This window comes from Tachyglossus aculeatus, chromosome 1 (assembly GCF_015852505.1).
Source record: "Tachyglossus aculeatus isolate mTacAcu1 chromosome 1, mTacAcu1.pri, whole genome shotgun sequence".
NCBI classification, from domain to species: domain Eukaryota; kingdom Metazoa; phylum Chordata; class Mammalia; order Monotremata; family Tachyglossidae; genus Tachyglossus; species Tachyglossus aculeatus.
In genome coordinates this window covers 124,236,745-124,264,356 of record NC_052066.1, presented here as the reverse complement: position 1 = coordinate 124,264,356, position 27,612 = coordinate 124,236,745, and the positions used below count along the sequence as shown (strand labels likewise).

At 39.6% G+C, this 27,612-nt stretch overlaps 1 protein-coding gene across 3 annotated transcripts in view; it reads right to left on the bottom strand.

The window, feature by feature from the left end:
* Nucleotides 1-27,612, bottom strand: part of COL9A1 (collagen type IX alpha 1 chain) — an 80,264-nt gene that overhangs the window by 26,133 nt on the left and 26,519 nt on the right. For 2 of the 3 annotated variants that reach the window (XM_038746072.1, XM_038746073.1), the window contains exons 13-23: nt 23,984-24,037; nt 21,364-21,417; nt 19,373-19,426; nt 16,729-16,782; nt 16,528-16,581; nt 16,397-16,450; nt 15,638-15,691; nt 13,848-13,892; nt 13,636-13,689; nt 13,477-13,530; nt 445-498 (exon numbers count right to left, since the gene is read on the bottom strand). In XM_038746072.1, coding sequence (XP_038602000.1) covers nt 445-498; nt 13,477-13,530; nt 13,636-13,689; nt 13,848-13,892; nt 15,638-15,691; nt 16,397-16,450; nt 16,528-16,581; nt 16,729-16,782; nt 19,373-19,426; nt 21,364-21,417; nt 23,984-24,037 — 585 coding nt within the window. Of the gene's footprint in view, nt 1-444; nt 499-13,476; nt 13,531-13,635; nt 13,690-13,847; nt 13,893-15,637; nt 15,709-16,392; nt 16,451-16,527; nt 16,582-16,728; nt 16,783-19,372; nt 19,427-21,363; nt 21,418-23,983; nt 24,038-27,612 lie in introns of all 3 variants that reach the window. The other variant, XM_038746071.1, reaches the window with a different exon arrangement.

The window sequence follows — 27,612 nt, the reverse complement described above, 5'->3', positions numbered from 1 at the left end:
CATTTTTCTGAGTTCTTCAACCCACCCTGGTTAGCATTCCACTTTAACAGTGGCTCTTTAAGCTCAGACCTCTGGAACTATGCCACTTCTTTTCCTGTGTAAATAGCATTTCAGAAGCAGAAAAAGGCAGTATTCATAGCCTCTGCGCATTAATTCCAGAAATAACCATAGGCTAAATGTAGCACTTTACCTCTTCCAGAGCTTGAAAATATATGCCACATAGCCAGTTATATTCAAATGTACTCCAAATGTAGATGCAATTTCATATGCACTCTTTAAAATACTAGGCATTAGCATTTCCATGCAATCAAACTCTGAAATCAAACAGCAGTTTGTCATTGTCCATTTCCATAGTAGATTTTCTCCCTCCTTCATTGCTTTTATCTCCTCCTGTCTAATGGTTTTTGAAAAGTCTGAAAAAGAAAATGGAAACCAGTTCCTTACCAGCTTGCCTGGTGGTCCTGGAGGACCAATAGGCCCCAGTTCTCCTCTGCTGCCCTATAAATACACAAAAGGACATTGTTACAACCTCAAATGCCATAGTCAAAGTATATTTCACTTTGTTCCTTTAAGTTAAACTATCTGAATGCTTAATTAGGAATCATTGTTAAGAGCAGGGTCCTCATCTTTTCTCTAACAGGTGAAATGATCATAACGCCTAGATATCACCACTTTTGCAATGTGCTCAGTAAACATTTGTTGTTCATGGTAATTATGAAATTACTTATAATTATAAGAATATCGGGCTAACATTACTTGATTTTAATGTTTAGACAAGACAATGTATTTATAAACACAGACATCCCTTAAAAAGAGAATTAAATCATAAAATAACATCTGGCACCAGAATAATTTAGGGTCTCAAATTATGCCAAGGTGAAAAAGAGATCTATGTTAATGAGATTAATTTATTTAATTTCTACAGTAAATACAGTTTTATAAAGTTTTAAGTACAGATTTAAGTAAGACTGTGAGCCCCACGTGGGACAACCTGATCACCTTGTATCCTCCTAGCGCTTAGAACAGTGCTTTGCACATAGTAAGCACTTAACAAATGCCATTATTATTATTATTAGATTAAAAATGAGATTGCAGCTCAACTTCTTTTCAGTCCCCAAATACCTCAAAAGCATGACATATGTGAACTTTATATACTATGGGACACAGACACCAAAATCAATCCCAAAATTTCATTTTGTGAAAATTCCTTTTGTAAAATTCTATGCTCCTTGAAGGCAGGAACTATATTAATCTTCATTACATGTCACAGGCAGGACTGCATTAACTGAAGCCTGGGCCTGGCACTGGACCATCTAGTGCCATCCCCTCCTCACCCCCCTCATGACCCTCACTGAGGTCATTACAAACCACCAGCCTGAAGGGAGGCAAAAATGAGAGCTGTAGGATTTTTCAGGGTACACTAATAAAAGCCTCTGTACTGTTATCATGCTCCTTATCTAAGCAATTGACTGCATTAACCAATCCGGACTCTGGCAACTGCTAAGTAGTGGCTTCTCTGAGCAGTTCACCAAGATCTTTAGGCTCATCACAGCAGTACGGTTCAAGTCAAATACTGTTCAGCCTATTTTATGCCACCACATTGGTTTGAAACCGACAACCAGGAGTAGAAATTTGCTTCAGCTCCAATGGGCAAATCTTCTCCATCACAAGCAATACAAAAGTCTTTAAGGACTATCAGAAACTGTTACAGAATGTCACAAACATATACAAGGCAGACAGGCAGACTACTACCCAGTTCAACTGTATAATGATTCCTGAGGGTCAGATAATAAAGTTGAACACTTTCACTAGTAATGAAAACATTCATTGAAAAACTTTAGAGAACTAAAACTGGAAGGATATGCTATATGATATGTTTTATAAAAATGATATCATGACTTCTTTATAGTATTGAACAACTCCTAAAACTGTTTCGCAAAACAAATGTTCCAATCTTTTATATCTGAATCAGTCAGAGCCCTAAAACTTTCCAGGCTTAGCAGTAGTATTGCTATTTATTGAGCTCTCACTGAATCCAGTGCATTGAAGAAGCACAAATGAAGCATGAAACACATTCCTGCCCACAGGAAGCATATATTCTAATGGGGAACTCAAGCATAAAACAATTTACAAATAGGATAATTACAATAATTGATCAAACATATATACAAAGGTACTGAGGAAGATATGAATGAATAGATAAGTGCTAGAGGTGGCTGAGAGATTGATATGGCTCAGCACGGTGGGAATTAGTTGGGGGAATGCCCCTTAGAGGAGGGAGGCTTTTAAGAGGACTTTGAACTAGGGAGAGTTTACTTATTTACTGCCAAATTACAAATTCAGAAAGCTTTATTTAAAATAAGATTATTTTTGCAAACCAGAAGGAAATGCTTACTAGTTATAAACCTATAGTGTCTCAATCAATATTTGAGCACTTTCTCTCAATATGGCACTGTACTATGCACTTGACAGTATATTAGAGTTGGTAGACATGCTCTTCACCCTCAAGAAGTTTACAATCTAGTAGAGGTTCTTAGAATCTACAGAGAATCACTTAACTTTAACTATAACAAGCTTTGTGTTCATTTCAATGGGTTCTAATTCCGGCTCTGCCACTTGTTAGCTATGTGAACTTGGGCAAGTCACTTAACTTCTCTGTGCCTCAGTTCCCTCATCTGTAAAATGAGGATTAAGACTGTGAACTCCATGTGGGACAACCTGATTACCTTGTATCTACCCCAGCACTTAGAACAGTGCTTGGCACATAGTAAGCACTTAAAAAATACCATCATTATTATTAAACGGATGAAATTACCAATTCTCAGCCTCCAAGATAGCGGTCATTGTACATATATTAAGAAAAAATATGGTTCAACTCGGTTGGAATTGGGCAAAACTGATTACTCTTCCTGAAGTAATTCCTACTCAATGTTGCTTTTAAAGTTCCAATAGACTATGTGATTTGACTTGTAATTGAGTTCTCCCCTTGACAGCATCAAACAATAAATATTGGGAGGGTTTTTTTTAGGATTAGAATAGTTGAGGGATTCCCTTTGATGTCCATGTAAACTCTCCGTGGTCAACAATGCAGAGGTGTGAGGCAAGATGAAGAACTGGCCAATAGAAATGAGATTTCTGCATGTAATGAATAAGAAATATGTGTTACACTGTGGTGATTTTGTCATGTACTTCAAAACTCAGAGGTTATTATCTACAGGTCAGAGTCTACTTTGGCTTAAATGGCTGCAAAACTCCTTAATAATATAAACCCTTTTCGAAGTAACTCTAAAAGTAATTCACGCTATGTCAGTGTTATGTTACTGACACAATGGCTTCAGTGAAAAAGAGGGAGGTGTGATTTAGAATAATAGAAGGTCAAAGTTCATAGCACTTTGGCCTGAACAGAAACACTTCAGATCTCTCAAAAAAGTGAATCTCTATGATTCCTGTTCCCTAGAATGAATAAAGCATTCTTCCACCAGCAAATGGAAAATGTGAACTACAGTGCAGTAAATGGACTGCAAATCTTTTGCAAGGGCAAAATATCTTCAGTTGTCTAAGAACTGTAAATGTTTAGAATATACGGTGAATGAAAAACATTTTGGCTTTCTACGTTGGTTGCAGAAGAGAAAAAAATTGTGAATTTTCACTTTTCTATTGCTGCTTTGGCAAATCATAGAACACAACAAGAAAATCATTTTCAAGGTGAGGGAATTAAACTATGAATATTACTTTTTATGGAGTGCCACAGTTTCCTGAGGATTTTTCCCTGAACAGAGGAAAAAGTACAGTTCTTTCCACAATGTCATTATCTGATATAGATGAAAAATAAAAAGCACCATTAACCAATGCAGCCAGTGACACAATTCAGCCAAGGTTTTGGGTCACATCCACCTTGAAGGAATTACATTTTTGTCATTGGTAAAGTGAGGTATGTAAAAGAGGGCCCTTCCCCCAAGATGTGTACTGGAAGGAAAGAACTTCTCATTTTATTTCAAGAGTACTAAAGGCCATTGGTGTACAAGACATTGCACTACATTCAAGGAAAAAAATCACAGTTGAGAATTAGGCACAGTCCTCCCTCACCACCAGGAGTTAGTATAGAGGAGGAGACGGATATTAAATTAATTATGGATATGTACGTTAAGTCCTGTGGGTCTGAGGATGGGGTGACTAGCAAGTGCTTAAAAGGCACAGATCCAAGTGCAAGCATGATGCAGAAGGGAGAGGAAGTAGGGGAAATGAGGGCTTTGTCAGAAGACCTCTTGGAAGAGACATGATTTTAATAAGGTTTTGAAGGTGGGGAGTGTGATGAAGGGGGTGGGAATTCCGGGCCAGAAGAAAGCAAAGGGATAGTGGTCATTGGAGAGATAGATGAGATTGAGATACAATGAGTAGGTTGGCATTGAAAGAGCAAAGCGTTCAGGCTGGGTTGTAGTATGAAATCAGTGAGATAAGAAAAGAGGGGGTGATATGAGTACTTTAAGGCCAATGGAAAATAGTTTTCTGTTTGATGTGGAGGTGGATGGGCATCCACTGGAGGTTCTTGAGGTGTGGAGAAACATGGGCTGAACAGTTTTTTTAAAAAATGAACTGGGCAGCAGAGTGAAGTGGAGTGGGGAGAGACAAGATATAGGGAAGTCAGCGAGAGGCAGTAGTCAAGGTGGGTATGCTAAGTCCATAAATTAGCACTGTAGCAGTTGGCATGGAGAGAGAGGATGGATTTTAGCCATTTTGAGAAGGTAGAAATAACTGGATTTGGTGACAAATTGAACAAGTGGGTTGAATGAGAGAGAGATGAGTCAAGACAGGGCTTATGAGATAGGGAAAATAGGGGTGTTGTCCACAGTGATGGGAAAGATAGAAGGAGGACAGGGTTTTGGTGAGAAGATGATGAGTTCTGTTTTGAACAAGTTAATTTTTAAGTGTCAGCAGGACAATTAAGTAGAGACGTTCTGAAGGCAGAAGAAAATAAGAGGCTGTAGAGGAGAGAAGTCAGGGCTAGTGAGGAAGACTTGAGAATCATGCACATAGAGATGGTAGTTGAAGCCGTGGAAACAAATGAGTTCTCCAAGGGATTGGGTGTAAATGGAGACTAAAAGGGACCCAAAGTGAATCTTGAAGGACTCCCACTGTTAGAAGGTGGGAGGCAGAGGAGAAGCCCACCAAAGGGATACTGAGAAAAAATAGCCAAAGAGATAGGAGGAGAACCAAGAGGATGGTGTCAGTGAAACCATCGTTTGATAATGTTTCCAGGAGAAGGGGGAGGTCCACAGTGTCAAAAGAAGCTGAGAGGTTGAGGAGGCTTAGGATGGAGAAGAGGTTGTTGGATTTGGCAAGGAGGGGGTCAGTGATGACCTGAGAGAAGGTAGTTTCCATGGAGTGAACTGGGGCAGAAGCCAGATTGGAGGGGATCAAGACAAGAATTGGAAAAGAAGAAGTTGAGGTAACGGGTGTAGACAGCTTGCTCAAGGAGTTGGGAGATAAATTGTAGGGAGGAGATGGATTGATAGATAACTGGAGGGAGCCGAGAGGTCAGGGGAGGGAATTTTTAGGATAGAGAGTGCATGAGCATGCTTGAAAGCAGTGAAGAACAAGTGACTGGGAAGTAAACAGTTGAAGTTTTTAGGGAGGGAGGAAGGAAAAGGCAAATGTTCTAAAGTTTGGCCTTCCTCACACTGCCACTTTGTCAAACAGTGAGCTTAGAATGGTCTGGAAATTCCAGTTACCCATCAGAGAATCTAGTTTTTCTCCTCAGAATTATTTTCAGCTTCTTTCCTGTCTGTCTACCTAAAGCCCCGACCCCTTACGTTCCCCTTGCCCTATAATTCTGGGACACTGAGACTTTTCTAGCCTTTCTCCATGCACTCTAAACCCACCCTCCCTTCCAGATACTCCTGTACCACTTCCCATTTCAAATCCACTGCAGCAACTTCTCACCTCCACAGCTCCAGTAAGCAGATCCCCTCATCACTGCCACCGCAGACATCACTGCCGCTATCTCCCCAGCTCCCCCCACACCTACTGGTTCCTGCTCCCCAGGAATTCAAAATCAGAGGTAGGTATAGGGAGAGTAAGTGGCAGAAGAAAGAGAGGGTGGAATTGGAGAGAAGATGTGAGGTTTTTCAGTTGCCCTACCCCTTTCCTCCTCCTCCCCTGCAGACAGCAGGAAGGGCTGGGCTAGGAACAAGAACAAGAACAAGAAGTGGAGCAGAGCCTCAGATCTTATACCCCAACCCTCCCTCTACTACCACCACTTGTTCTCACTGACCCTCCTCTACTCCCAATTTTGCGACCCGCTGCGGGGGAAAATGAGAGGTGAGTATTAATTATCTAGTACCATTTCCCAGATCAGTTGTGGACACACAGATGACTAAGAAAATTATGCTGCCACACTCTTAGAGCTGAAAGGATGAAATCATTTGTTCAAGCATTCAAAGCAGTAATCACCATAAACACAGATTAAATAAAACAAATAATGGTTCTGGTGAGACTATTAAATAATTGATGATTAATCTGTTATGCATCACCAATCTGTTGTGATAACCCTGTTCTCAAACACTCTGAGAAAATAAACAAGAATAGTCTGCTGCATTGACAAAACACCATCAATGGCTATGTTCTCCCTGATTAGTGAAGAGTTACCACAATAGCACCAATGTTCCAGTCACCCGACAAAGGGGTAGAAATTGAGTCAATACACTATCATATTTAAAATAGCAAATGACAATTAAGGATCCCATTCTCCTTTTAGATATGCAGTGCCATTACCCAAATTTATCATCTTTCAATGCACCAAACTACCTGTATGCCAGAATATTCTGATCTCGGAAACTATTTTTAGTTCAGGGTCCTCAAACCAGGGATTTAGGGTGTATGCCAAATGGCATATTGCCAAAGTTAATGTTGCATAGATATTTAATGAGAGCTTGCAAGGCTGACTTCTCAAATATATTCTTCAAGTGTACATGATCAATTCAACTAATTGGAAGACCTCACCATTGACCCAGTGTTCTGGCAACAAGTATGAATTCGTCATTGTAAGGCAAAACAACACCGTAGGAAGGTGGAGTCCTTGATACTAGAGACTTCATAGTGACAGCTTACTGCCAAAGATGCTCTGCACAGTTTAGACTTACTACACATAGAAAAGAATCAATCTTTGAGCTGGAACTTCAAATGACTACTTTTTCCAGCCCTCTGCCTCCAGGAAAATACATCACTCAAGTCATCCATGACAGATGGAGGTCTATTCTTTGCTTAAAGATCTCCAAGGCAAAGTTTAACCCCCTTTTCTAGTTGGAGTTTTATGTCATGGTTAAATTGTTCTTCCTAGCATTCAAACAGAAGCCTTTTGCTTTAATGTCACCCATATTTCAATCATCAGAAGCTCTGCTGAACAACTAGTCATCTTCTGCCAAATAAAAACCTTTTATACACTAGGAGTCAGTTATCAAATCAACCCTCATCCTTTTTTTCTCTAGGCTAAATAACCTCATCTCATTTAACTGTAGACACAAGAGACAATCACTCGTCCATCGCCAGATGGAGGAGTCATTTATCATAACTGCCAGGGCAAACAATTAAATGCCATATAAGGTAGAAATTTTTTGGAAGAGGAACTGTCATCTGTAATGTTAAAATCATCCTACATAGAATTGTTTTGTTACTTCTTAGGCCCTACTTCAATGAATTAATCAATCGCATTTATTGAGAATTTACTGTGTGCAACACACTATACTAAGCATTTGGGAGAGTACAATATCACAGAGTTGGTAAACACACTGGGGAAGCAGCATAGCATAGTGAGTAGAGCATGGCCCTGGGAGTCAGAAGGTCCCACTCTGCCACTTGTCTGCTGTGTGGCTTAGGACAAGTCTCAACTTCTCTGTGCCTCAGTTACTTCATCTGTAAAATGGGGATTAAGACTGTGAACCCCATGCAGGGCAGGGACAGTATCAAAACCAATTTTTTTGGATTCAGCCCAGCACTTAGTACAGTGCCTGGCACATAGTAAGCCCTTAAATACCATTATTATTATTATTATTCCTTGACCACAGTGAGCTAACACTCGAGAGTGGGATACAGACATTAATATAAATAAATTATGTATATGTATATAAGTGTTATGAGGGTGGGGTGAATAAAGTATTTTAAACTATCTAAATTATTTTAAAAATAGTTCAAACTATTTAAACTTCAGGAATGCAATTGGCTGTTTTTAATAGTGCTTACTGGAAGAGAAATGGCTTTTGGAGAATAAGTTTGTTTATAAATCTATGTATGTTTATATGTATTCATATATATATATTTATATATATTCATATATATATTTATTTAAGGGGTCACAAGCTGGATCACTAACTCCAAAACTATGTCAGAAACAGTCCCAGAGGGCAATTGGCTGGGAAAGTGGGTGAGCCTGCTCTCTTTGTCCTAGTGTAATCCTTTCCCACCTGCCAAAGTCCTGCTTCAAGAGTTTCAGATCCATGGGGAGAAAATTGCTTTTCCTCTCCTCCTATCTGCTCACTTTCTGGTTAGCCCAGAAACTCCTGTTGCTTGACCCAAAAGAATAGAATGAATCAAATCTAAAGAGGAAGAGGAAGCTGGTCATTCCTTCCACTACCAGTCCAGAAAATTACTGCTTCCACATATTCAATCACAAAGTCATGGAAATTATTGACAAGGATGTCTAGGGAGAGAAGGAGTTATATACCAATAGGAGATTGTAAATGAAACGACCCTCAGTGTTCTCATTGCCACTGATTACTTGTGGCTTCCAGGATACCAAAAGGAGCCAGGGAAAAGGAAATCTGTACAACCAATCTCCTCAAGTCCGCTACCCACTTGTTGTTTCACTTACATTCTCTGTTACTGCTGCTCAGATATGGCTTGTGGGGGATAGCCCTCTATAGCTGCCCCCAGTATGGTCATTAAATGAGTGATTGAGGACAGTTGGGATACAAGTGAAGGAAGTGCCACTTAGCTCAACAAAAAAAATGTCAGTATCTGTTTAAAATTTGTACTCTTAAATGTTGGGGGAATGAAACAGTTAAACAGTTCCTTTATATTAATTTTCAAATAATATAGCAAGTTTATCATGCCCTCATTGAAATATCACTCAGTTTTCCATTAAGAATGTAACGTTTCCTAAAATAATAATTTGAAACAAAGTTTGAAACAATAACCTAATTACAGTACCATAAGTGGCTTCTCTCAGAGAATCTTTGCCATCCATGTATGGATTTTTCCTACCTCAAAGGAGATTCCCTAGTAGGCAATTTCTTAAATGGCAATACTGAACCCACAAAAAGATTCAAATGAATTATGTAGGAAAAAATATAAAAAGAGATCAAACTTGATAGCTGAAGTGGAAGTCATCTTGAGAAATTCTGTGCCTTGGAGCTCTATAGTTGAGCAGGCATCTGACAAAGCAGTAGTAGTGAAGCGCTTAGTACAGTGCTCTGCACACAGTAAGTGCTCAATAAATACGATTGATTGATTGATTGATTGAGTCTGGAGGCTAGATGATACCTGGAAAGCTCCTAAAGCCCTGACCTTATCCAACTAACCTAATTACATCCCTTGGGAAATGCGGGGATGTACCACCTCTAAGTTTTCCTTTGCATGATACATATACTTTCTGTTGAAGCATGGAGACCGCTATTCCACCAGCCACAGGGATAAAGATGTTACCTACAAAACTAAATCTTCATGTGGCCACCTTAAGGGCTGCTTGCCACCAATAAAGCAAACATTTTTGTTCATTTGTTCTTCTGATAAGAATTGAAAGGCCAAGACCAAAAGTGAAGTTTCTAATCTGAGTTTAAATAGAAAGGATTTGAGTGAAAAACAGTATGGCCTAGTGTAGAGAACCCAGGCCTGGAATAATAATAATAATTGTAGTACTTATTAAGCACTTACTATTTGTCACTCACTGTACTAAGCGCTGGGGTGGATACAAGCAAATTGGTTTGGACACAGTCCATGTCCCACGTGGGGCTCCCAGTCTCATTCGCCATTTTACAGATGAGGTAGCTGAGGCACAAAGAAGTGAAGTGACTTGCCCAAGGCCATACAGGAGACTAGCAGTGAAGCCGGGATTAGAACCAATGACCCTCTGACTTCCAGGCCTATGCTCTATCTACTATGCCATGCTGCTTCTCAATAATGATGGTACATGGTAAGTTGAGATCTCCTTCCTCCTCTCAAGTGCTACTCCGGCCACCTGTGCTTCTGACCCCATTCCCTCTCATCTTATGAAATATCTCAGCTCATCTCTCCTCCCCTCCTTAACTTCCATCTTCAACCACCCACTCTCCACTGGTTCCTTCCCCTCTGCCTTCAAACATGCCCACGTCTCCCCCATCCTAAAAAAAACCTCTCTTGACCCCACCTCCCCTTCTAGTTATCACCCTATCTCCCTCCTACCATTCCTTTCCAAACTCCTTGAACGAGTCATCTACATCCACTGCCTCAAATTCCTCAATGCCAACTCTCTCCTCAACCCCCTCCAATCTGGCTTCCATCCCCTACATTCCACAGAAACTGCCCTCTCAAAGGTCACCAATGACCTCCTGCTTGCCAAATCCAACGGCTTCTACTCTATCCTAATCCTCCTCGACCTCTCAGCTGCCTTCGACACTGTGGACCACCCTCTTCTCCTCAACACGCTATCCAACCTATCCAACCTTGGCTTCACAGACTCCGTCCTCTCCTGGTTCTCCTGTTATCTCTCTGGCCGTTCATTCTCAGTCTCCTTTGTGGGCTCCTCCTCCCCCTCCTATTCCCTTACTGTAGGGGCTCCTCAGGGATCAGTTCTTGGCCCCCTTCTGTTCTCTATCTAAACTCACTCCCTTGGTGAACTTATTCACTCCCACGGCTTCAACTATCATCTCTACGCTGATGACGTCCAAATCTACATCTCTGCCCCTGCTCCCTCTCCCTCCCTCCCTTCAGGCTCGTGTCTCCTCCTGCCTTCAAGACATCTCCATCTGGATGTCTGCCCGCCATCTAAAACTCAATATGTCCAAGACTGAACTCCTTATCTTCCCTCCCCCTGACTTTCCCATCTCTGTAGATGGCACTACCATCCTTCCCATCTCAACAAGTCTGCAACCTTGGTGTCATCCTCGACTCTGCTGTCTCATTCACCCCTCACATCCAATCCACCTCCAAAACCTGCCGGTCTCACCTCCGCAACATTGCCAAGATCCGCCCTTTCCTCTCCATCCAAACCACTACCCTACTGGTTCAATCTTTCATCCTATCCCGACTGGATTACTGCAACAGCCTCCTCTCTGATCTCCCATTCTCCTGTCTCTCCCCACTTCAGTCTATACTTTACGCTGCTGACTGGATCATCTTTGTGCAGAGACGCTCTGGGCATGTTGCTCCCCTTCTAAAAAGTCTCCAGTGGCTACCAGTCAACCTACACATCAGGAAAAAACTCCTCACTCTCGCCTTCAAGGCTGTCCATCACCTCGCCCCCTCCTACCTCACCTCCCTTCTTTCCTTCTACAGCCCAGCCCGCACCCTCCGCTCTTCTGCCGCTAACCTCCTCACTGTGCCTCGCTCTCGCCTGTCCCGCCATCGACCCCCAGCCCACGTCCTCCCCCTGGCCTGGAATGCCCTCCCTCTGCCCAACCGCCAAGCTAGCTCTCTTCCTCCCTTCAAAGCCCTACTGAGAGCTCACCTCTTCCAGGAGGCCTTCCCAGACTGAGCCCCCTCCTTCCTCTCCCCCTCCCCATCCCCCCCGCCCTACCTCCTTCCCCTCCTCACAGCACCTGTATATATGTTTGTACAGATTTATTACTCTATTTATTTTGACTTGTACATATTTACTATTCTATTTATTTTATTTGGTTAATATGTTTTGTTTTGTTGTCCGTCTCCCCCTTCTAGACTGTGAGCCCACTGTTGGGTAGGGACCATCTCTATATGTTGCCAACTTATACTTCCCAAGCGCTTAGTACAGTGCTCTGCACACAGTAAGCACTCAATAAATATGATTGATTGAATGAATGAATGAATGAATAAGTGATTGCTATGTGCCAGGCACTGTATTAAGCACTGTGGTGGATACAAGTAAATCGAGCTGGACACAGTGGGGCTCACAGTCTCAAACCCCATTTTACAGATGAGGTAACTGAGGCACAAAGAAGTGAAGTACTTTACCCAGGGCCATACAGCAGACATGTGGTGGAGCTGGGATTAGAATCCATGACCTTCTGTCTACCAGTTCTGTGTTCTATCCACTACATCACGCTGGAAGTCAGAAGGACTTGGGTTTTAATCCTGGCTCCACCATTTGTCTGCTGTGTGACCTTGGCCAAGTCCCTTCACTTCTCAGTGCCTCTCTTGCCTCATCTGTAAAATAGGGATTAACACTCTGAGCCCCATGTAGGGTATGTAGAACCTAATCTACAACCTAGGGAAGTGGCGTGTCTCAGTGGAAAGAGCCCGAGCCTGGGAGTCAGAGGTCATGGGTTCTAATCCCGGCCCGGCCACTTGTCAGCTGTGTGACTTTGGGCAAGTCACTTCACTTCTCTGGGCCTCAGTTGCCTCATCTGTAAAATGGGAATTAAGATTGTGAGGCCCACGTGGGACAACCTGAACACCTTGGAATAATAATAATAATAATGGCATTTATTAAGCACTTACTATGTGCGAAGCACTGTTCTAAGCGCTGGAGATGTTACAAAGTGATCAGGTTGTCCCACGGGGGGCTCACAATCTTAATCCCCATTTTACAGATGAGGCAACTGAGGCCCAGAGAAGTCACACAGCTGACAATTGGTGGAGCCAGGATTTGAACCCATGACCTCTGACTCCGAAGCCTGGGCTCTTTCCACTGAGTCACGCTGCTTCTCATGCTTCTCTTGTACCCTCCCCAGCGCTTAGAACAGTGCTTTGCACATAGTAAGCGCTTAACAAATGCCATCATCACCATTATTATTATTATTATTAATCTATCCCAACGTTTAGTAAAGTGTCTAGCATATAGTAAGCGCTCAACAAATAGCATTTTTAAAAAAGGCACCACTCAGTTCTCCCATAAAATAGGGTTACATTCTCTTGGAACCTTGCCTTAAGAATACTAATGTTATAGTATCCTGTACCTCGACCAACACTGCCACATGCACACATTTCTTCTCAAGTCATGTTGCTTTCTAGCCAGAGAGATGCAAGCTGTCACCGGAATGATTCCCAACCCCCCACCAATGCTCTGTCCAAAACACTCTGTGAAAACACATAATCCAGAAGAACTGACCTCCCAACATGTTGCACATCACTGTTCCAAATCCAAGGACTTGACTTTATTTTAAAGGGCAGTACACTCTGCAGTATCTCTTATAAATTCATCTAGGATCCACAAGTTAAAATAGGGAAAAAATAACTATTTTATGAAGAGACATTGTCACCACCCTGTGTCATAGTGGGACCTTGCCTAAAGATGCACAAAAGATCACTTACTGGTGGTCCTCTTGGCCCTCGGGTCCCTGTTTCCCCAGGTGGTCCCTGCTCGCCCTATTTTCAGGAAGGCACATAAAGAATGAGTTAATAATGCATCATTCTTATGCCTCATGATGCTCAAGTTTTTGCACATTATGAAAGGAAAACACAGAAACTTACTGGTTTGCCAGAATTTCCTATCACACCAGAAGTACCAGGAGCACCTGAATTACCCTGTCAGAAAAAGAGACGAAAGTTAGTCACACCCACTTGTGTTTTTCACCCTCATATATTTACAGTTCTTTAAAATATCAATAAGTAGCATACAAGATTGCTGGTCGTCGTCCTGGCTAAGATAGCTTGCTTTTAGACAAAAAGGAAATAGTTTATACCTTTTCACCAGCAACACCTTTTGCACCTGGAATTCCCGGTAAACCCTAAAGGTATAAATAAAACAGGTTTGATGACTTTTTCAGAAGATTAATGAGATATCCAGAAATAGCTGATGCAAGGAGGAAATGTTCTACATGACTTATAGGCTATTCTGTGCAAATACATGACATAGGTTTTAATGAATTATTCTGATACTGGATTGGAGAACAACAATCTCAAAATCTATCATTTTCTGTAAATTGTTTAATGATAAATGTCTGTATTCAAAGAAGTTCACTCAGCTTCATTTTTTTGTCCAGTGCAATGAAAAATCATTTCTTAAAGTAGAATGATCCAAATTAATTCAAGGATTACTAATGATTCTTACAAGACATTTGGGGATGAGCAGAGTGCATCCATAGCCCCAGGGAAAAAGAGAAGAAGCTCAACAGTGTTTTCTCTGGTAGAAATGCTCCAGGACAAGAAATTCTAAAATAAAAATTCTTTTCCAAAAAATTAAGCCTTGAAATAGTGTAAATTTCAGAAAATTATTTCTATTTGACAACAAGTAGCATTTGGAAAGGGCTGATGGACCTGTGCATAGGTTTTATAGATTAACCAACAAGATACACGGAAAGTGAAATTGACTATTGGGCATTGCTGTAAGCGCTTAGTATGGTGCTCTGCATACAGTAAGTATGCAATAAATATCACTAATGTATTTTCTACCCTCACAGGGCTTACAAGCTAATGGGAGACAGGCATGAAAAAAATATTTACAAGTAGTGAGAGTAGGAAGAACAAGGATAGAAACAATGAAATACATGAATATAAAATGTAATATACATATGCTGAACACAAATGCTGAAAATGGGATACATAATGCTTAGGGTGATTGAATTGATGCAACTAGGGGTACTGCTACTTAACTGCAAAATATTTTCTGGAAGGGGAAGTCAATTGTATTTATGGAGCAATTACTGTGTGCAGAGCACTGTATTAAGTGCTTGGGAGAGTACAATAACACAAACATATTCCCTGTAGCTTACAGTCTACAGGGTTTTAGGAGCACTTTTAAGATAGAGAGAGTTGCAGAACAGTGGATGGGGAGGAGTTCTATGTAGGGTAACAGTATAGCAAGGGTTCAGACCAGTAGAGTTAGTTAAGAGTTGGATGCAATTACAATGTCAGCTTGAGAGGAGTGGAGAGTATGAGCTGGAGAGTTGCAGGTGAAGAGAGATCAATGTGGTGCTAGTTAACCAGCATGAACCTGCCTGGAAAGGGCTTTCCATTTTTTAAGAAAATATATGGGACCAACACTGCTGAAAGAAAGATCTATGGACCTTGGGCTAGTCCCTTTACTTCTGCTGCCACAGACCAAAGGAGAAGCAGCATGGAAAGAGTGGAAAGAGCACGGGCTTTGGAGTCAGAGATCATGGGTTCAAATCCCGGCTCAGCTGTGTGACTTTGGGCAAGTCACTTCACTTCTCTGTGCCTCAGTTACCTCATCTGTGAAATGGGGATTAAAACTGTGAGCCCCCTGTGGGACAACTTGAGCACCTTGTAACCTCCCCCAGTGCTTAGAACAGTGCTTTGCACATAGTAAGTGCTTAACAAATGCCATCATCATCATCATCAAAGACTTGGCTTCCAGAATTCCCAGCTCCTTAAAAGCATCCCAAACAATACAAAAAGCCTGTTTTCCCACAATTAGGAAACCCCAAATGACCTTCAGAAAACCTAATTTTTAAAAACTTCAAAAATATTTTAATTTCAACACAACTAAAGCTCAAAAAAGAAAGATACTTACAGGGAGTCCTTGAAGTCCAACATCCCCAGGAGGGCCAGGCTTCCCTGGTTCACCCTGAAATATATTTTTCACTTGGTTAATAGATGAAAAAGCTGCATGTGAAATTATTTCTGGAAGATAAAGTTAGCATGTTGACAGGAGGTACAAAAAGTAAGAACACTCGGAATAATTCAAGAGAAACAGTATTGCCTAGTGGAAAGAGCACAGAGTCAGAGTCAGAGGACCTGGGTTCTAATTCCAGGTTTACCACGAGTCTGCTGTGTGACTTTGGGCAAGTCTTAACTTCTCTGGGCCTCAGTTACCTCATCTGTAAAATGGGAATTAAGACTGTGAGTCCCTTGGGGGACATGGACTGTTTCCAATCTGATTAATTTATATCTACCCCAGTGCTTGGTACAGTGTCTGGCACATAGTAAGCACTTAAAAATACTATAAAAAAGCTAAAATGGTTATTTTTTTATATTTTAAATGCCATTGGTCAAACAAATGACAAGGTAGATTAAGAAAAATAATTGGCAACATGTGCTTAGAGTAAAGGCGGTGGCTGCTTTGTTACTGCCCAACTGGGCAAATCGTGGCAGTGACAAATTACATTTTGGTGGGTGGGTCCGCAGATCACACTAAATCTAATAGCAAGTTTAGGTTGAAGAGAAACAAAAACGAGTATCCAGTTGAATGCTAAGCAGGGTGTGATTCTTAGAAGCCAACACTTTTTGCCAGTAGAGATAATGGAAGCTATTTGCAGTGTCAGACACGTACTTTTGCTCCAGGCATTCCAGGTATCCCATCTCTTCCATCCATCCCTGGCAAACCCTAAAGGGAGAGACAATCAATTATAAATTGCAGTAAATCATGAATAATTGAAGAGGTTGCTAAATATGAATACATACATTTTCGCCTTTGGATCCCGGAAGACCAGTTATTCCTCTAGGACCTTGAATACCCTAGAAAAAGAGATGGTTTAATAGAAATAAGAAACATCAAAAAAACTTTCTAAATATTTATCACAGTGCAAAATTATACCAGTAAGATAGAAATCACAATGGAATTTGAACTTTCTTTGTTTGATTTAAAAAATGATTTGAACTCACTCTGTCACCCTTTGGACCTGTTTCTCCTGGTGAACCTCGCTGTCCTTGATCACCCTGGAAAGTAAATATCGTTTAACAAGAAAAGAAAATGTAATATACATAATGCATTATTCAAACACTTGCTATTTCAGCATCAGTATTTTCCATGTTTGGAATGATAACACTTTTTCGTGAAAGTAAAGTTGTTTGGGTTTTTTCAATAGAATTCGTTAAGCACTTTCTATGTTTAGAGTACTGTTCTAAACTCTGGGGTACAGGTTAATCTGATTCAACACAGACTGTGAGCCCCAGGTGGGACAGGGATTAAATAGGAGGGAGAACAGGTATTGAATTCCCCATTTTACAGTTGAAAAAACTGAGGTACAGAGAAGTTAAGTGACTTGCCCATGATCGCAGAGCAGGTAAGTGGCAGAGCCAGGATTAGAACCCCAGTCCTCTTAAATTAAAGCTTAAAGCTTCAATTAAAATGTTTATTGCTATAGAATCTAGGATAGCAATTGGAGGGATAACACACCACAGTCCAGGGGATGAATCAGTGACAATACATTGATTGGGGAGAGGAAGTAGACTGCTGCAAGATAGGTTTGTCATTACTTTATAGCTTCAGGTGAAGAATAAAGTTTGCCTCTGGCTTAAGTTGGAAAGATTTTGGAAACCAGCGTAATAGTGAAGAAATAGTTCTTCATTTCTCACAAAAGTCTACCCAGTTATTTTTTGACATCCCAGAATTAGAATTAATACTTTACAAACACAGTGAGTATAAAAAAGTGATATATAACAAAGGGAAAATCTCCTGGAATTAATATTGATATTTCAAGATCCAGTTTAGTATTGCCTATTTATCTATGTTTGCCTCTGTTTGCCAAGTTCTTGGACAAGGGCATGATCACCTGCTCTCCCTACCTCCTAGACTATTAATCTCATGTAGATCAGGAACAGCTTCTGTTCTGATTATCTCATACATATCCCAGAGCTTAGCGCAATGTTGGGCACATGGTAACACCTAAATATTGTAATTATAATAAATACCATAAGTATTAAATAATGTTTTGCTTATTTTGTACATTAAACTTTCAGGAAAACAGAGCATATAGCAATAAAAAAATATTTTTTACTTAGAGACACTGATTTCTAAATAGAACAAAAACTTAGTTATCTAGAATTCTAGAAGAATAGGAGGGTCCAGTTAAAAATCCCACTTAGCTGAATATAATAATTTAGTTAAGGCTACTAGTACCAGTAATCAATCAATCAATCAATCGTATTTATTGAGCACTTACTGTGTGCAGAGCACTGTACTAAGTGCTTGGGAAGTACAAGTAATTGTAGTATTATTACCTTCTAGGCTATAAGCTCATTGTGGGCAGGTAACATTTCTACTCACTCTGTTTTATTGTACTATCCCAAGCATTTAGTACAGTGCTCGGCAAACATTAAGCATTCAAAAAATATGATTGATTGATTTAAAATATTTATTAAGCCCTCACTGGGAGCAACACACTGTACTAAGCATTTGGGAAAATATAACAAAAGCATGAGATATGTCCCCTACCCATAAGAAGCATATATTCTAGTAAGGAAGAAAGACATGAAAATATTTACAACTAGAATAATCAGAATAGTTAAATTGATTATACAACTGACTATGCACAGAAACTACTCCCAGGAGAGAGCTTTTCATGTTATATAGGAGCCATTTAACTTAGAATAAATTCCCTTTAGAAGTCAGCTAAATGAATCTGTCTCTCACTCAAGTACAGGTATTTAGTAGAACTGCAACCTTGGAAATCCCCCAGAACTTAAACTGTTAGAAAGAGCCTGGGCTTGGGAGTCAGAGGTTGTGGGTTCTAATCCCAGCTCTGCCACTTATCAGCCGTGTGACTTTGGGCAAGTCACTTAACTTCTCTGTGCCTCAGTTACCTCATCTGTAAAATGAGGATTAAAACTGTGAGCCTCACATGGGACAACCTGATTACCTTGTATCTACCCCAGTGTTTAGAACAGTGCTTGGCACATAGTAGGTGCTTATCAAATACCATAATTATTTTTATTATTATAAAGGGAGATAAACAAAACATCACAAGATCTTGTAACTTTGTCCTGCCCAAATCGCTTTGCTAGAACACCCAAAGGGGAGCTAATGCAGAAGATTCCAAGGTCTGCATCTAGCCTGGGTTTATCCATGCCTTCCCTACTTTTAGAGAACTCAAACCAATTTGGTTCACTGTAAATTATTTTCCCTAGGTGGAGGTTTCCCCAGTTGTGATCAACTGATCCAAGAGATCTTTCCAATGCCAGTACTGGATAGCAAAGCTTTTACTGTAGGAAAGCAATAACAAATGTTCAAGAAAACCACATGACCAAAGAATATAAGATCCATGCAGCCAGGGGTAACTTAGTAACCATGCATACGAAAATGATCTTTTAAAATATCTGTGCAATTATGATGGAATTTAAGACATGATTTTGAAGAAGTATTTCTGTCAGTGAAAGCTAGGTCAAGAATACATATGCATGCTCATAAAATTATTGTGAAAAGGAGAGCAACAATTTTAACAATAAATACTGGTAGCTATTGTAGTGTGCTGTGTACACGGTCTCTAAAATTATTCTAGAAGACCAGAAACAAAAGCAAACTACTTACAGGGGCTCCTGGAAGACCTTGAGGACCTGGTTCTCCATCGAGGCCACGAGCTCCCTGAAAAATTGAAAAGGAGGAAAAGCAAAGGCTTAAGTAAAAGAGGATCTATTTGCAATAAACATAATCTCAGTCTTTCCAGATTATGAAGAGTTTACAAAAGATGAAAATCCTATTTAAGTCTAACAAAAGGCACTATTGAAAGATAGTTAACATGGATTGAATGCCTTTTATTATCTTCAAGCAAATCCACAGAACCCAACCTATAGCATATTTCAGTAATTACATCAGAAATGGTTTCCATCTTCAATACCATGATCAAAGCAAACTCACACATGATGCAATTTCCTTCACACTCATACACTTCACCAACAAAATGCTGCAAGTAACTCTTTCTAAAACAGACATTAAATTAAAGGAAAATCAATGATGGCTTAGAGTGCAAAGAAAGAAGACATTCAGACACAATGAGCACTACTAACTAGTGTCAAGGGTGAAGATATGATCAAAGTTCATAGAGAACCAGCACAGGAGTTAGATGAGTATGAAGTCAGGGCAGTAAGATAAACAAAGTCTGTGGAGAGAAAAAGTTCAGAAGCAGAAGACACTTTGTTTCAGGATTCAGAAATACTGGGAGAATCAAAGGAGTGAGTGAACTGAACCTGGGTCAGCTTTAATCTTAAAAGGAAAACAATATATCAAAAACACTGCCCATCACACAGAGATTGAGTCAGTAGTCACATACAGAAACAGAAGCTCCTCAAAATCATGTAACACAAGAGAAACCAGCTCTTTGAATTACACAAAGGGAACAGGTGACACTGCAATGTTTGCCCCTTTATTCCTGCTCAGCAGTAAACCCAGATATAGAACCTGGTTACTAGGTAAACAGAACAAGGATCTGAATTCATGAAACAAGGTTGTTTTTCTCCAGCAACTTTTAGATAATGATCCCACCAAAAGCAAATATTCAAATACTCAAAATTGAAGATGAGAAAAAAAGATGCTACTAAGGCTTAAGGAAAAAGTGAAGTGTGAGGATCACTTGTAAGGCATTAGATAAAAGTTCTGGAATGGCAGTATGGTTTCCAGGATCCAGAGTGTTTAGAAGGAAATAAGAACAATTTATTGGCATGGATAATGGCAGAGTTGAAAGAACTTGGAAGAACAATCTGAAAAATAAGAGACATATAGAAATAGAGAAGTCAAAGAAAAGAATAAACTACCCAAGCTAACATTCCCTTTAGACTGTAAGCTTGTTGTGGGCAAGGAATGTGTCAACCAATTCTGTTGTATTGTACTCTCCCAAGTGCTTAGTGTAGTGCTCTGCACACAATAGGTGCTCAGTAAGGATCATTGATTGATAACATTTAAAATAATGACTTATAAAAGATTACTACTATTCCAAGAACATGTTATTCCATTAGAAAGGGGCAGGGGAACACATTGATTCAAGTAGCTGTTACTATTACTAACTTAGATCCCTCTAGACAGTAAGCTCAGTGTGGGCAGGGAATTTGTCTGTTTATTGTTATATTGTACTCTCTCAAGCTCTTAGTACACTGCTCTGCACTCAGCAAGTGTTCAATAAATGTCATTGAATGAATAATGAATCCAACTAGTTGTTCTCCTTTGACAGCCAACTGGAAGAGCCTACAATAGACTAGCACACTATTAATCATTAATGGGACAAATCAGAAAATGAGGAAAAATATGTCAGGATGGGGTGAAAATTATATAGAAACTCAAGAAAGAAGTGATGATTCACCAAGTATTAAAAAGCTGCATCATTTAAAAATCAATAATTGGTATTAATTGTATGTAGTCATAGTCACATCTCTGAAGATCCTTGAGGACTCAAATGATGACATGTCTACTGTTTCAGGAAACTGATATGTTCATGGTGGTGATGATGATGATTGGGATAACAATAATGTTTTACAAACATTATAACTGCTTAACTAATGTTAAGTAATAATGTCAAAGACAATACTTACTTTATCCCCTTTGGCACCAACTATACCGGTTATACCTCTTAGGCCTTGTGTACCCTAGAAATCATTAAAAAAGAAAACCTTAGTTGTCTACTTGAGCTAAAATTATTTTTGTTATAGATTTTTCCTTCATAACAATATTTCCTTTGCTGAAATATTTCCAATTGTGAATTTAAAATGTTTAACAAAAATACCACAATGCACTACTAGGAAAGTCCATTTTCTAATAAAACCAACAAATAGTGGTAAATTTCCCTATTTGTAAAGACAAAAAACCCAGATTCATAGTTGCTTCTAAGCGATAGAGATTTCAAAATAAGGCTGTAAACACAAATTTGAAGTTGGTATAATAATTACTCATCAGTTCTTCTACTATATATGCTTTGGATAGGCCACTGTTGGAAACTAGGAAATGTTCTTCTGACAATGTACACTTAATACAATGTAATGTCAGTCGAAATGGCTGTGCACATCTACCCACTGTTGTCAGGAAGGCACATGTACTGTGACGTGAGTTTTCCTGAACACAGAGTTCATCAAGAATGTAACCTTTATGATAAAGGAGACATGAATGTATATATTAAAATATCATTTACATTAGTTGTATGTAACATACAGCGAAGCAGCGTGGTTCAGTGAAAAGAGCATGGGCTTGGGAGCCAGAGTTCATGGGTTCTAATCCCGACTCCACCACCTGTCAGCTGTGTGACTTTGGGAAAGTCACTTAACTTCTCTGTGCCTCAGTTACCTCATCTGTAAAATGGGGATTAGGACTGTGAGCCCCACATGGGACAACCTGATCACCTTGTAATCCCTCCCAGCACTTAGAACAGTGCTTTGCACATAGTAAGTGCTTAAATGCCATCATTATTATTATTATTTGTTTCTGTTTCATAGACTGTAGGCTCATTGTGGACAGGGAATGTGTCTGTTTGCTGTTGTGCTGTATTCCCCCAAATGCTTAGTACAGCGCTCTGCACACACTAAATATTCAATAAATATGATTGACTGAATGAATGAATCAGTATATTTCCAAATCATAATATCTGCAGAATTTTATTCCAGTGAAGCAACATTTTGGCATATCCCTCCCTTGGCCCTTTCTCTTCCAATATCCCTAATTTTGCTCCTGCTCACACCAGAGGATGTAAAACATTGTTAGAACTTTAAGAGTATACAGCTAGAACAAAGAGCACCATCCATCTCTCTCTCAAAATCCTGCAACACTACTGAGCGTTAATGTCAGGTCTGTGCTAGTTTAGGATCCCCGGAAATGTCAGGTCTGGACTGGAGTTGATCCCCTAGAAAGCCATTCCCAGTTCAGGACAGTTACAAATATGGTTTCAGTTTTCCCATAAACCTATCACAACTAAAAACGAAAAGGGGAATTCATTGTTTCTCTTATGTCCACTGCCTGCTTTATTTTTGTTCCTGAACACGTGCTTATACACATTACTTCCAACATAGAGGCCAGGTTTTTACTTTGAACACTCAGAGTTAGGGACAAAAGGCAAGGAGGTAGAACATGAGTGGTACTTCTAAATAGATATAAGCTATACCTAAAATTATTTGTATCTAAAAAGATGCAAATTATACTTTTTAAATTTTTTAAAGCACGATATGTAGGTGAAAAAGAAGAGTAGGTTCTTCCTTTGAGGAATCTACATTTCCCACCATCTCCAGTTAAAGAGGTTCCTATAAGTTCTAACAGAAGAACCTTCCACCACCCCACCACTATTTCCACAAAATGGACACCAGAACATTAGGCCCCATAATCAAATAATGTGGAAACAGGAGAAAAAAAAACTAAACAGCACGGCACAGAAATTAATTTACAGACAAACAGACAGTGAGTGAGACAGATGCACACCCAGAGCCTAAGGAAGACACTAAGAGGTGGAGAGGAGGGAAGAGACAGAATGAGACCCACGTTGTTGCTTCCAAAATGATTCTAACAACCAGGAAACTAGGAAATTCTTCTTGAAGTGCTACCTAAGAAACAAGAAGTTTTGGGGCAAAGTGAACTTTTAATCCCATGATTTACAAGCCAGAGGGCCTACTATACCTGTGGCCCCACTGAAATGGCACCACATTGCCTGGATTACTTGAAATACAACAGGAGTCAGAATAAGTAAAATGTTCCCAGTCCTACATACAACCCAGACCATCTACCACCTCAAACATGCATGCCCACGAGTTTTAATGGGTTTTAATATAATGTAAGTATCAGTGGGATTACAGGTATGGCTGATTCTGCCCTTTTCTAACATAATAGGGGTCCCGACTCCGACCTCTGACCTCCCAACTGCTACCCTCTTCTGTTGTTCCACCCTTTGAGTCTCAGGTTCATGTAATCATGAAATTATAGGGCCAGAAAACAAACTCTTCATCATCCAATTTGACTGCCCCTTTTAAATTAACTGGAAGCAAAGATGTGATAGACAGGAACAAAGTGCTCTTTTAGTCCAACAAGAAACAATGGCATCATGTTTAATACTAAATGAAAATTTAAAACTATGCGATATTAGAGTTTGCTAATATTTGAAGAAGTCAAATGATAATTTGAAACAAGAAATATATAATGCTTTAGGTCATTGTTTTCACTTAGAAAAAAAAAATTTACAGGAGGGCCTTGAGCTCCAACATCCCCGAAATCTCCCTGGTCACCTTCTTCACCCTGAAGAGACAGAAAGAAAAGAAAAATATGAGGGAAATAATTTGAACATATTGCCTAGTTGGGTCAATATTTTTCTCTACAATGCTATGAATTTTTAATGGTAAAAGTCCACTGTAAAATATTGTCAAGGAAATCCAAACTTCCTGTTTCTGCCAATGGCTTTTGGAGAATTAAGTTAAGTAGCATTCAACAGAGTGCCAGAACTCAGGCACAGGGTTGAAGCGTGTTTTGAAGTTTTCAATGACCTTGGCTCTAGACATAGGCAAATGCTTTTAAAATGAGAATTAAAACTAATATTTTCTAGTAATAGTACCATATTCAACAATGATTTTCATTTAAAAGACTTTTGGAAAAACATATGTCTTTTCACCGCTCTTTAAATGTCACCGGGATGATAATTCTCCTTTGTTTTATACTAGGACATGCCAATTTCTCGAAAATTACAACAGATATATAAGTAACAATATAAGAAACAATCTTTTCCTTCAATCACTTATTGGGGGGCTGGGGGATTGTTGATGGGAATTTCTGCATTCATTTCAGTTTACTGGGGTATTTCTAGGTATTCGGCTTTAGAATGATAGTTTAATTGCATTTTCAGTAATGTTAAGGGGTTATTGTTGCACTGCCATAAAATTACATCCAGAAACACATTTCTTAAACCTATCTCATAAGATGCTCCTTTTGTTTAGAACTATTTTGGAATGTCCAGTCCTATTTTTAATTAGGAACTTATTTGTTACTTACATGATGGGTTTTTGTTTTAATTGAGTGATTTCTGCTTATTTATCATAACTTTAAAGTGGTTTGTTAGGGTGCAATCATCAAGCCAAACTAGCATTATTTTCCTTCCCATCCACAATATTTTTCAAGAAACATATTTTCAAAGAGACTTGTCATAATGCACACCAGAAATTATGCTTTCTAAAGGTTTCAAAGCAGAAGATTTTAGCAATTGAGAAATTGCTTCCTTTTACTCCAACCCATCACTCTCACTCAAAGAAATACCTTAAAAGTGTTTCCCCATTTGTGTGTGTTCTACTGATAATGGAATTTATAAAAAAAATTTCCAGAATGACAGCCGTAGAATAATAAAAAAAAATCCTCAGTTAGTGATGGTTGACCCAATTTTCCAACCTTAGGTAAGCTTTCGAAAGAGAATGAATTTTATCTTTTCAGTTTGTGTGCTATCTAGGAATCATGGTATTGAAAATGTTACTGTCTATGGTGTTATTATCTACATGTATGGACATGTTTGAAAATAATTGGTAACCATAAATCCAAGGTAAAGGACATTCTGAAGTTTATGGCTATAACTACTTATTCATCAGGTCTACGCCACGTGTTTTTTTATAAGTTCAGGAACTCTGAGACTTCTAATGATCTTGATGGAGCATCATTTAAATTATACATTATAACTTACTTTTTTATTAACATTAATATCTGTCTCCCCCTCTAGACTGTAAGCTTGTTATGGGCAGGTAATGTGTCTGCCAATTTTGGTGTATTCTACTCTCCCAAGCTCTTAGTACAGTGCTCTGCACATAGTAAGCACTCAATAAATATGATTGATTGATCAATTAATTATCTGCCACTTTGAGAAACTGTCCAGAAGAAAATTACACCAAAACCTTTTTCCATGAAGAAGTCTGATTTACTTTAGTGAAGCAGGTGTGTCCTAGTGGAATGAGCACAGGCTGGGACTCAGAAGACCTGGTTCTAATCCTGGTTCCACTACTTGTCTGCTGTGTAACCTAGGGCAAATCGCCTAACTTCTTTATACCTGTTTTCTCTCTTAGACTGTGAGCCCCATTTGGAACCTGATTACCTTGTATCTAACCTAGCGCTTAGTACAGTCCTTGACACATAAGTACTTAACAAATGTCACAAACATTATTATTTATTATTATTATTACAACAATTCAGTATTGGACTGATAACTTCTCCCTCCTACTGGGACTGTGAGCCTCATGTGGGACAGAGACTCTGTTTGACTTGATTAATTTTTATTTACCCCAGCATTTAGAACAGTGCTTGACACCTAGTAAGCGCTTAACAAATGCCAATGCTAGTCCCGGCTCTGCCACTTGTCAGCTGTGTGACTTTGGGCAAGTTACTTAACTTCTCTGTGCCTCAGTTACCTCATTTGGAAAATGGGGATTAGGACTATGAGCCCCATATTCGACAACCTGATTACCTTGTATCCCCCTCTGTGCTTAGAACAGTGCTTGGTACATAGTAAGTGCTTAACAAATGCCATTATTGTTATTATTACCATCTGAGAGATAGCATGCCTAATGGAGAGAGCTGAGGCCTCAGAGTCAGAGGACCTGAGTTCTAATCCCAGCTCCTTAACTTGCCTGCGGAATGACCTAGGGAAAGTCACTTAATTTTCCTGTGCCTGAGTTTCACCTGCAAAATAAGGACTAAATAATTGTGTTTTCCTTCTGCCTTAGAATGCAAGCCCCATTTGAGACAGAAACTGATTATCTTCTATCTACCCCAGCACTTAGAACAGTGCTTAGAACTAGTAAGCACTTCAATATCACTGTTATTATTATTTATTATTATATTAATGGTATTTGTTAAGCACTTACTGTGTGCCAGGCACTATACTAAGCACCAGTGGGATAGAAGGAAATTGGTTTGGGCACAGTCCCTGTGCCACATCAGGCTCACAATCTTAATCCCCATTTTACAGATGGGGTTACTAAGGCCCACTCATTCATTCATTCAATCATATTTATTGAGTGCTTACTCTGTGCAGAGCACTGTACTAAGCGCTTGGGAAGTACAATTTGGCAATGTATAGAGACGGTCCCTACCCAACAGTGGGCTCACAGTCTAGAAGGGGGCTCACAGTCTAGAAGTGAAGTGACTTGCCCAAGCTTCAACAGCAGAAATGGATTAGAACCCATGTCCTTCTGACTCACAGCCCCCTGCTTTACTTTGCTGCTTCTCATTCATTCAATGATAGTCATTCAATCATATTTATTGAGCACTTACAGCATGGCTCAGTGGAAAAGAACACAGGCTTTGGAGTCAGAGGTCATGGGTTCAAATCCCAGCTCTGCCAATTATCAGCTGTGTGACTTTGGGCAAGTCACTTGACTTCTCTGTGCCTCAGTTCCCTCATCTGTAAAATGGGGATTAAGACTGTGAGCCTCCCATGGGACAATCTAATCACCTTGTAACCTCCCAGCACTTAAAATTTTCAGCACTTAGAACAGTGCTTTGCACATAGTAAGTGCTTAATAAATGCCATTATTATTATTACTATGTGCACAGCACTGTACTGAGCACTTGGGAGAGTACAATATTACAATAAACAGACACATCCCCTGCCCACAACGAGTTTACAGTCTCGACCCCAATCTCAATCACTCTCCCATCAGCTTTATTAAAATGAGTTTAGGAAACCAAAGTAAAAATGATTGTACAAAAATATTTTAGACACAAATAAAAGAAGCTCTAATGTTTGAACCCCTTCTCAACACTTGAATTAGTCCTTATCAGTATATCCTAATTCTGCAATAAAAATCTCAGTTAAGATGAATGAGGAGCAATTATCAGTT